At 36.2% G+C, this 12,033-nt stretch overlaps 1 protein-coding gene across 3 annotated transcripts in view; it reads left to right on the top strand.

The window, feature by feature from the left end:
- The window catches only part of LOC131154083 (tryptophan--tRNA ligase, cytoplasmic), a 100,724-nt gene that overhangs the window by 25,175 nt on the left and 63,516 nt on the right, over nt 1-12,033 (top strand). For all 3 annotated transcript variants that reach the window (XR_009136323.1, XR_009136324.1, XM_058106586.1), the window contains exons 4-6: nt 2,118-2,169; nt 2,313-2,378; nt 3,123-3,209. Coding sequence is in view for 1 of the 3 variants with exons in the window: in XM_058106586.1 (XP_057962569.1) it covers nt 2,118-2,169; nt 2,313-2,378; nt 3,123-3,209 (205 nt within the window). In the remaining 2 variants the exon portion in view is untranslated. The remainder of the gene's footprint in view (nt 1-2,117; nt 2,170-2,312; nt 2,379-3,122; nt 3,210-12,033) is intronic.

Raw genomic sequence — 12,033 nt, 5'->3', positions numbered from 1 at the left:
TTAGATTCTGCCAAGCAATATTCTTGCAATTTTTTTCTCTTTGATTCATGATCCTAATGTTATTTATTTCCCCCTTATTCTTTAATTTGGAAAACTAAAGGTCCTTCAAAGATAAAGGCTTTCACTTGGACTACAATATTTGAGAAAATCAATACTAATGGCTTGCCTCATAAGCGAGGACCTAATAAGGTTCCGACACCCGATGTTTGTGTCCTTTGCTTTATTAGTCTGGAGACTTGCCCACATTTGTTTTTACATTGTCCTTTCACTTGGCTATTTTGGAATAGTGTGTGGCAGAAACTGGTTTTGCTCCTCTTTTTTGGAGGTTTTCTGTGCTTTCATGTTTAGGGGGTTTGGCGAGGGGAAGGAGAGGAAATCTTTGTGGTGATGCACCATTCTTGCTACCATTTGGTGTATTTGGTTGGAGAGGAGTGGCAGAATTTTTAAGGATGTGGCCACTTATTTTAACTTGCTTTGGCAAAAAAGCTAATGGCTTCGTTCGGCGTGTATTTCTGGAAGACTTGACTTACAGTAGGATTAGTTGGCTTTGCTTAACTAGAGTTGTCTTGTAATTGTTTTCCTTTTTCTCTAGCTGTTTTCCTTTTGTGTTAGGAGGATATCTTGTTCTCCTTGTTTTTATTTTCCTTTCTTTGTTGTATGTTTTCTTTCTCTGACACAATTCTTTGTTCAATCCACCCCCAACAAAAAAAGAAAAATCATAATTTATTATTAAATCTGGGAAGCATCATCATATTTATAAAATAATCATAGAAGTATCATAAATCCAACAGAAAATTAATGAAGGAGCTAGCAATAAGAAGCATGAAAACATTGGTCCATGAACAAGAAGTAAACTAGCAATGAAATACAAGAAAAAATAACTTGGCTTGAATGGATGACTAGGAACTTCTAAAACCAAGCCATGACTTGAAAGCTAATAATTTGACAATTGAACTCAGAGAAGACTCTTAATTACAAAATAAATAACCCACAAAAATAGCTTAAGGTTATACATATTACAACTCTGCTGTTAATATCTGCTGCTCTACTAATAGCAAATGACTATTTTCTATTCCCATGTACTGGCTTCAATTTATTTCACTTAGTTTCCTGCATCTTATGCTTGCGAGAGTGGAACTTGTCTTGAAAAGTTAAAGCCGACAAGGACTATAATACTCATTGATCATGACCTAATTGCTTGCGCCACTTAACTTTATCTGCACACAGTCAATCAGCTAGTAGGTTATAGCGATGCCAGTCTGGAAAACAGTCAATATAGATGGTAAGTTGATACAGGATGAGTAACGAGAGAAAAACAATATGGGGAAATGAAAAATATAGAGGTAAAGGAGAAGCTAAAATGAGGGAGATACAATATAGGGAAACAGTTTCATGTTTAATGAGAAGTTTAGAGAGAGGTGAAAAATAGGAAATATTTTAAAAACCTATGGCAGCTTGAATGCTGAGACAAATTTGAGAAATCAAATTTTTAGGCAATAAAAAGTTTTTCCGGAAAAACATGTGCTTTTGGTTTCCCAAAATTTGAAGTGCTTGAAAATTTGAGGTGCTTCATAAAATACAATAGTAAGGATCTCAAGAAGGGTTTCTTAAAGTTGTCTTTTTTTTTTAGTCCTTTTCCTTTTTCACCTGTGCCTTGAGGACCCCTTGACCTTTTTAGTTTGTATTCTCTCTTCTCTCTCTCTCTCTTGATAAATTTTTCTTTTTCTATCAAAATTTCTTTTCTTTTTTGTTTTGTTTTGTTTGTTTGTTTTTTTTTTTTTTTGCCAATTGTTGATATCCTGGATTCATTTAATGAGTTTATGGGAGGTTTATTTGTTTATTTATTTTTTGGTCAGTTTTCTTCTGGTTCAATAATGATAATTCCAGCAATGGGCTTTCCCATTAGGAAAACTTTCTGGTATTTGTGCTTAATGGCCCTAATAAAGGGTAATGGGAGTTGGCTCCTCTTCTCTAACTAGGGTGAACATAAATGTTCCCAGACCACTCTAAGTGGGAGCCTTGTGGACTATACCAACCAGCACTATTTGACTACATGAGCATGCACTATTTGACTATTGCACTGCTCATTGGCTCATATTTATGAATTTTCTTTGCAGTGCCTTCTACAAGAACATGGTGAAGGTTGCAAAATGTGTCACATTCAATAAGGTAATTGTTGGTAGTGAGCTTTGGAAAGAATTATAGCTTTTTATTTTTATTTTTTTTTAATCCTGTTCCCAGCTTCCTCCGATGTTTCGTGTGCATCCTTTCTTTATGCAATTTAAGTGCTAAGTTCATTTGGCATTACACAGGTTGTGGGAATCTTTGGTTTCACGGGTGAAGATCATATTGGAAAAATAAGTTTTCCACCTGTTCAGGTAGAATCCTGTGTTGTGTTCTGAGCATTATCATTATATGTGTTGCTGGTCTCTCTCTCTCTCTCTCTCTGGAGTTAACTTGGAGAGGGATTTTCGGCAAGTTGCGGTATTAGCTATCTATTAACCATATTGGCTAGTGCCGAGTAGAATTCAGTGCATCTTATAGTTTATTTGTGTTAATGCTTGATTTCGCATGTACATGGACAGATGTTCGAATCAGTGTTAAAGTGCACTGAGATTTAACACCATGCAAATTAAATTTTAAAATGGAATTTTTTTCACTGATTTCATTAGCTTGTTCTGTTGCATGGCTGAAATGATTGAACAGATAATATACTTAAGAATTGTTCAAAGGCTTAGTGGAAACTTATTTGTAGTTTTTATTTTTAGCAGCATCAAATAAGATGATAATTAGATAAGAGAACTTTTTGAAATGCTTAAGAGAGCAGGTATTCTTTTCTGGAAATAACAAATAAGGTAAGAGTGCTGGTGGAAACAGCCAAAACTGGAGATGGTTCCCCTATTTTCTTGCTTAATCTTGAGCCTCCCATTTTTGAGACACGGGTGCAAAAATTGCTTCAGCTGGGCTTATGCTGCATTTTCATTGCGTTATTGCCTTTTTATACATGAAATAACAGTTCTTTTGGTTCTCCTGTCCTCTGTTGTTGGTTTATGTTGTTGCGCAGCATTTGATAGTATGTGCATGTTCACGGCTAAATATAATTTGGGTTTGTGTTATTGTAGGCAGTTCCATCCTTTCCTAGTTCTTTTCCTCACCTCTTCTCTGGAAAAGATGGTCTCCGTTGCTTGATTCCTTGTGCAATTGACCAGGTTTATCTTTGTGCCTGACGAAATTTTCTGTTCATTTAAATTATACTCTTAGGTTGTATTGTTGCATCATGAAAATACTACAATTTCCTGGCTAGAAAGTATTTCTATTGATAAAACCTTGTTTGTTTTGCTGTAATTTAGGATTGTTATGACATTATAAATTGTCGAAGCTACAATTTGTGTTGTTCTCCATTAGATATTTTTTTAATTCTATTTTTTGTTTGCTAAAATGACAGCATTATACTTTATCCAACAATATCCATTAATATTTGGTAATAAGTTGTTTATTTTCTGTTTTTTACTATGATTTTTTGTTTATTTTATTTTGTGTTTGCTAAATTTAAGCATTGTATTTTATTCAACCATGTCCATTGACATCAATGGAATAAATGTTAGGTCACTCCTGTTAAAGGAGCTGTTTGTCTGCTATAATTTCTCCCTGTAATTTTGGGTTGAAATTTGATTTATATATCTAACTTTTGAATTCACTATTTTTGCTTTTACTAATCTATTTAATCACATTTCTTATGTGCTGGCAAACTTAAAAAGCCATGAAATTTTTGCACATGGATAGTCTTCTGGTGGATCTCCTTACCTTTGGATTAAAACCCTGCAAATATGTCGTAACCTCTGTGATGGATTGACAAGAGTGTGCATAATAGAGGCTGGCAGTGACTTATAACCAGTTCTGTGGAACTATGTGGTGTGAGAATGATGGGACTTTTTCTTCATAAAAAGATACTGCAACTAAGTTCAAGGAAAATATTTCTAGGAATTTAGGGCAATTTCTTTTACGGATTTTGAGATATTAGGAGAGAGATTAGTGTTTCTAGGGATGTCCAGTAAGAGTAATAAAAAATAAGAAAAATAGGTTAGGACAGTGATGGAGGATGACTAGGGAAAACTAGGGAAAATGATTTCGGTTTAGTTTTGTGAAGGAAATTGAGAAGTAGGAAATTAAGGCTAGAAGTTTGAAGATTTAATTCTGTTTTGGTGGCAATTAGTCAAAATAACAAAGATAATGGCACAAAACCATTAGCATGTTCTCGGAACCAGTCCTAGGGAATGAATAAAGCACTCACACTTTCTAGGGTTACGGAGATAAGGTTGCTGAAATGTAGATGATTCTTCATTAAATATCCAAAGAAAATGAGTATAAAGTTTATAGATGACGCTTGCTAGCTCAATCCAAATAATAATTAATCTTGACCATTGAAATAAATTAATCTCGACCATACAAAATTGACTAAATAAAAATTAAAATAGAAGCAAGTTCCAGAGATCACTCAAAATAAAGACCTGCAATACCCTTAAAATAGGTTCCATAATAATAAAATAGAAAAAAAATTCAAATATGTCCTTGTGAATGGTACTTAAATAGTACTCGTGAACAGTGCTTGCACTACAGTATTGCAAACAGTATTTGACTTCAAAATTCAATCCAACTCCCAAGTAAGATCTCCTTCCTCATCATCCCCCAAATCATTGCTTGTAGTGGTAATTTTGCCTCCTTAATGGCTTATATCTATTAGATGGGAAAAAATTTGGGGTGGGGTTTAGTCTTAGGCTCTTAACGACAGCATGAAAAGAGAAAGTTGGTTCGCAGGCATGATTACAACATAGAATTTAGGTATGTGTTATAAGATGATGGTGAAGAGTTGCTGTTCGTCTATAGCATGAAAGGAGAGGCTGGTTCACCGGCAGGAAGGCAGCATAGTCTTCAATATTGTTTTCTTAATCATCTGTTCTTTCTTTTGTTTGTTTTGTCGTATTGGCTGATTCCTCCTCCTCCTCTTCTTCTTCTTCTTCTTCTTCTTCTTCTTCTTTGTCTTCATTTCATTTATGGTTCTAAAATTTTAAAAGAGGAATAATTTTTTAAAACCATGATTTGACTTAAAAACTTTAAAATTTAAAAATTAAAAAAAGAAAATATCTTTATCTCTCACATGCTCTTAGCAGTTGATAGCTCCCTTTTTTCGGTGGAGTGGATGATGCTCAATTGATCTATCTCAGATGCATTTTTATGTGGTTTGAGGTAGTGCTAGGGCTGAAATTTTATTTTGGGAAAGTTGAGAATATTTCAGTGGGCTTGGAGGGGATAGATTCTTTACCCCTCAGCTTGAGTTGCAAGCTTTGAAAACTACCAACCTGCTTAGGGCAGAATACATTCAATTTGAATCGGTAGTTTCTCCATCACAATTTCATGAAGAGACATTCACAATAGTTGGTCTTGGATAGTTTATTTTTGACAATGTATGTATAGCCATAAAAGGACCCCACCCGGAGTCAGTTTGTTTTATTGTTGAAGTTAACACTGCAGTAATAGGATTAGTTAAGCTCCGTAAATTCACTTTGGGAGCAACTATGTATGGCCATTATGAGGAAATCCTTTATGGAGAAGATGTCTTGATTACATTTATTTATGAAAATTAAGGTCTTGTGATATAACGTTAGGCCTTCCAAAAGTGGAACAATTGTTAGAATTTATAGAGCTAAGCTTTGTGATGGTTGATCAATATCCACACGAGTCCATGACTCAATGGACACGAATTAGATTTGGAAAATTGATTTTTGCCACTTGATGTCCTATTTCCACTTGGGCTCCCATACTTCCAATCATCATACAAAGAACAAAAGATAACCTTTTTAGTCACTATCGAAGACACAAGACCCCCAAACATTTGACCAAGCACCCATTCCCTGTACTCAAGCTTGTGTCAAGGATCAAGATTTGTGGGAACAAGTATATTGTTTGACTTTCTGTTTGTTTTTTGAGTCCGATCCCTAGTTTTGATAATGACAAACCGTAAGTTTCTTATGTGTGTGTTTTAGTGCGTGAACAGGTATTATTCAGGTCACACATAAGATCAAGAGAACATGGAAGCCAAGGCAGGTCTTAAAGCACAAATTTAGCGTATTCCATGGAGTCAAAGAACAAAGAAGGAAGAAGAAAACATAATGTTTTAGTTGTATATGCATTTATTTTTTTATATGATCTGTAATATATTGCATCTGCATGCATGATATGAATGTATGCTCAGATAGAAACGTAGACAGACTTTCGGTCGACTGACACCAGGTTTTTTAGGGTAAATTAAAATGCCTAAACCTTAGAGAGACTCTAGGGCCTCGCACTGGCACTTAGGAAAGTCCCCATTATCATATATGTTATCAGGGGAAATTAATATTCAAAAACAGGACTTAAATGAACAAATTTAGTGTGTTAGGATGACCGAACCAGAACACGCTTGGACCTTCGGTCAACCGAACCTCCCCAGGGTCAACATATTGACCATTTAGTCAACCATTTTGAAATGTACTTCAATGTCTTGGTCAACCGAACTGGCACGTGGGAATCTCCCAACGCCTTGATCGACCGAATTTCTAGGTACAAAATGGCCTGGTCGACCGAACATGCAAGTTTGGTCAACCAAACTTGGACTAGTCGGCCGAACCGCGGAGGCTCAAAAATCGTCTCAAGTCTGGTCAACCATCACTGCAGTTCAAAAACACCTTGGTCGACCGAACTGAGCAACCTGGTCGACCGAACCTAAAAAGTGGTCGACCGAACCTCTCGGGTTGGGGTATTTTTAAATGCTTAAACGAGTTTAAAATTTAATTAAACTTTTCTAATAATACCCAGCGTGTTCCCAACGGCCAAAAATTTCTCAGACTCTATATATACCCCTTTCATAACTTAGATTAGCAACTTTGACTCCCAAATCCTCTCAAATTATTTTTTTAATCAAAGTTCCCCCAAACCATTTTTAATGCAAAAATATTTTCTTTGGGGCAAAATGTTTAAATCCCTCCAACTCTCTTTCATTCTTTCTTTAAAAATCATTTTTACAAGAGAGTGTTTATTTGGGCATTTAGTGTACATTCAAAGCATCTATACTCTCATTTACTCTTTACTTTGAAAATCTCCTTGAGAGTAAGCTTTGAGATTTCTCCACATATTTCCATGGTAAATATGTTGTTGGAGAAATATATTTTTGCATCCATGCTTTCATTGAGAAAAAAAAATCTTTATATTGTAGAAATCATTTTGAGAAACACACCCCTTTCTCTATTGAGCATTAATTTCATATCATATTAGAGAGTGCATGTTTTATTGAGCTTTATTGTGTACATCTTTGCTTGTATTAAGAAGCATGTTTATATGTACGAAAAATGTTTTTATTGTATCGGTTGGGTTCAACTCGTAATTGAACTAGGGAGTCTTAGCCCTGTAAGTGAGACCGGTTCGGTTCAGCCCAAAAATTGAACTGTGGAGTCTCAGCCCCGTAAGTGAAACTGGTTTGGTTCATCCCAGAAATTGAACTGGGGTTTTTCTCGACCCGTAAGGAGAGGATGTAATGGCTTCTGCTCCGCTTATTTAAGTGAGCAGGTATAGTGGAATCCTTGGGGGGTATGCCCAAGGCGGGATGTAGGCTGGTTTAGTCGAACCTTGATAACAAATATTGTGTGTTGTTCTCTCCTTATCTTATTTGATTACTGTACTTCAATTTCCGCACTTTAATTTCCATCTGTGTATGTCTATTCATTTACAGTTATAATCATTTGTATGCACATTTATTTTAAATGACATACGCATGTATGTCTGCACTGATAACTTAATTGTTTTACATACACGCTTTCAATATTGAATGGGATATGAACTGTGGTGAATCGGCGAAATGTTTTAATTTAGCCGAAAAGTTTTTAAATGTCCAATTCACCCCTCTCTTGAGATCACACCAATTCCAACACTTTCTTAATCTCTTTATATCATATGGCTTTTCATCTTGAATGCCATGCCACTGAATTCAGCTCCTCGACAAATCTCATAAAAGAATTGAGTCGTCAGACTCATTACATACTAAAACCTTGAGTTTGAAAGGTATCCTTCTATAAATACTCTTAACATTGTGTTTGGGAGCATGGAGTCCAAGCTTTTAGAATTGTGTTGATTTGGATAAAATGCAATGTAAAATTGTATTGAGCTCTGCCAATTCCGCTATTACAAGTCCAAGGCTCAGACTCTTTGCGTCCAAATTCAATGTAAGAATTGCACCATCTTCCTCACATTCTTCCATGCATTCTTTATAGGTTCCTATTTCCCACTTATCTCTTTTTCGCACCAAATCATGAAATTAAGTTACAATAAATCTAGTAAGAGGGATCGACACGTTATCAAAAATTGTTTTTCTCTAAGAAATTGGTTATGGTGGCACAAGTTGATTTTTCCCATCTTACTTCTCAAAGACTCTTTAAAGGGGGTTTGAGCTATATCTATTTTTGTCATAGGGCTAGAGTTGGTCAATCTCGTATGGCACTAAGGCAAGCAATTTCAATGCCTTTGTCAGCCCTTCCTTTTGCGAGGAGAAAATTCACTTAGATCCCCATGCAAGTAGGAAAAATGATAAAGTACACAACTGTAGGAGAAATAGTGGATTCATTATCTTGTAAAGAGAGATTGCAAGCTTTTGATGGATGATTTCAAATGAGGTGGAGACCCTTTTCATAGGCTCCTATGTCGAACCGACTTCCCTAGGATATCCTTAGTGGATGGCTAAGATCAGAGCTCCTTAGAATATTCCCACAAATATTCCTTCCCAAATGAATATGCCAACTAATATTCCATCCCAATGATAGGCCAATAAATACACTTACTCGCTTCCAAATAACAAGAGTACTTTAGAATCCTCGCATTTCCCCATGGGGAAAAACCTATAGCCTTCAATGTGGTTTGCCTTTGCATAGCATGATCCTCTCTCTCGTGCTTGGCATGTGACATTCTCACTAACCTATTCTCACTAAACTATTCTCACAAGAGTAATTTAGAATCCTCGCATTTCCCCATAGGGAAAAACCTATAGCCTTCAATGTGGTTTGCCTTTGCATAGCATGATCCTCTCTCTCATGCTTGGCATGTGACATTCTCCCTAACCTATTCTCACAATGCCCTTATTGTCGTGCTTTGGAGATGTCTTCCCACATCAAATTTCATTGCTTAGCTTCTTGCTTGGCCATGTTCAATCGTCACTTTTGACAAGTCCTCCGTAATCATTGAAGTTGTAGTACCGCTATGGTATGGATACGGTTCCTCTTCTATGTTGATGTCTCTGACTCTCCGCCGCACAAGCACTTCTCTCAGATATGAGCACAAATTTTTGATTACTAGACTCGGCATAATCACGATCTTGGACTCATCCAAGAAATCTATCCCAAACACAACTACATAATTATTCATATCCACCACTGTGAAATGCATATTGCCATTCCATTCATGAACGCTCCAAGGCTTAACCCTATGTGAAACTCCATGCATGAGTACCCTATTTGAATTCATAATTTTTGGATACCATCTTCCTTGGAGACTTGCTATCCCAATCTCTTTACTTTTGCGCCAACACAAAATTGTCTATGATTCCTTTACCAATTTAATGCTTGTGTGGATCTCCCATTTGAGTTGCTGTCAATGAACATCGAGTCCCAACACTGCGACTCTCGCTAAGCTTGCTTTGTACCTTTATTGTTAAGGTGCTTCGAAGATCCTATCTCCTTGTGCTCTCATCCATTCCACTCGGCCTTGTTCTCCTCGTACCCCATTTGAGTCATCATGCCACTCAACTTGCTTCGTTTGGGCACTTTGTTTTGTTGCCATATGTGGCCCCTCACATTAGAAGCATCTAATGCCATCTTGATCATTCCTATAGTTAGAATCTTTTGATTTGTGATTCGATTCATACGATTCATATCACTTTTACACCAAATTGATTTGAATCTTACTAGTGAATCTAAAAACAACTGAATAATTGTGAACCTATCGATTCACTGTCATGAATCTAATAGTTCGATCCGAATCTATCAATTCACATGATTCTGACCCTATCATATCCTGACAAACCCAACTAGTTTGAAATCCCCAAAACAACATTGCTTTCTTTTTTATTGCTTTTAATTTTACACATCACCTTCCATTCCTTGTCTATGCTATCTTTGTGCAAAAAAAGAGGAGAAAATAGAACTTAAGGTCTGATGTTGTCTTCACAAAATCTTCTTCACTCTAGGAGTATAGTGTCCAATCATTGAGAAGAAGCAACAAAACACTCACCGACTAAGGTGGTACTTTCGTTTTGTTGTGTTGTTAAGGTTCAGAAGTTGATTTTTTTAGTAGTTTGTTCAATTATTATCATTTTTAGCTTAATTTTTTCCGTTTTAATTTGAGAAAAATTATGCATGAAATACTATTATTTTTTTTAATTGTTGATAAACACTAAAAGTTCAACGTTTTATTCGTTTTTCTTCATTCCTTCCTTTAAACAACATAAATTTCATTTATGTATTAATATTTCCTTACTTATTCTCTTACTTTTCATTTGTTTAGGGAAAGCGTACACATGAAATATGATTTTCATTTTGCTTGTTGTTTGTATATCAATATATGCATGTCATTAGAATTTATTTTGGAAATTTGTACCGAATCTTATGATTTGATTTGATTCTCCTTTCTCGATTCCTAAAATTGGAATTTTTTGATTCATGATTCAAATCTTGATTTCACAGCTATGATCATTCCCTTGATTCTTGCCTTGAACCCTTCTTGTGCTTGCCCATTTGGTTAGGTGAGTGACTCCTTGCTTCCCCATCATGATTATCGTTATCTTCCCCACACATTCCATGGCCATTGGTTGAAATGAGAGATGATTATGTGCTATCCATGAGTGACTCAACAATGGTGATGGTGCTTCTCACATCTTGCACTTCCCTTTGCCGTAGCTCAGTCTCGATATGTCATTGTAGTCCATTCATGAAGTTGAAGAAGAGCTCCTCCTCAAAACATGTCTGTGATCTTTAACAAAAATGAGGAATTCCTTCACATACTACTTTTGAATAGTTCCCCTTCGCCATAACTCTTTCCTCATCTTCTTCCTTGCATGATAAGCAACATTTTTGGGTTAGAATTGGTGCTTGATCTCTCTTTGGAATATTCCTAAATGTCAATCTTGCACAAGCCCTTTACAATATCTTTATATTTCCACTGCCACCATAGCATTGTTATATCCATGGGATAATATCTATGTGTACCTTCCATCATGATTCACCAATGCCGTAGCCTCAAAGTACCACTCTATGTGCCATGGGAAGTTGTCTAAAGTTTTTGCATCCTTTGTGTCAACTTAGGCTTTTGGATTTGGTACCTTCACCTTCGGCGTATCTTGAGTAGCAATTAGTCCAGTATCCTTAACACGCCTACACGTGGCCAACCCTCCCTAGTCACCTAGGCATCTTCCTTCAAACCAGAACTTCAGTTTTGAGTGCTTATATTGCTTACAATTACCATTAAAGATTGACAATTCCTCACCCTTGTAATCGTTGAGTTTTCCTTATAGATCATTTCCTTTGTCTTTCAAGGTCATCCATACAATCATGTATGTCTCCCGTGGTTAACATGGCTACGTTGCCTCAAATTCTCCAACCATATCCCTCAATTTTGATATCTGAAGTCCCATCCATGTTTTGCCTACATTGGCTCTCTTCCACAATAGACACCATTGTGTTGTTGTTTAGCTTGTGTTGTTGACTGCCAACACGCTTTTTCCTTTGAATACCAAGAACTTGCTTGAAATGTTCTAGTAGCAACCTTGCTCTAATTCCAACTATCATGGGTTGCCTCCCCATTTGGTCAATCTCGTGTGACACTAAGGCAAGCAATTCCAATGCCTTATTAACTTTTCCTAGAGAATGAGAAGAAAAGTTGCTTGAGATCCCCAAGAAAGTAGGAAAAAGGATAAGAAACACAAGCATAGTAGAAATAGAAAATTCACCATCTTGTACG

Source organism: Malania oleifera, chromosome 4 (genome assembly GCF_029873635.1).
Source record: "Malania oleifera isolate guangnan ecotype guangnan chromosome 4, ASM2987363v1, whole genome shotgun sequence".
NCBI classification, from domain to species: Eukaryota; Viridiplantae; Streptophyta; class Magnoliopsida; order Santalales; family Ximeniaceae; genus Malania; species Malania oleifera.
Note: the sequence above shows the minus strand (reverse complement) of the source record. Positions and strands in the feature narration are given on the sequence as shown.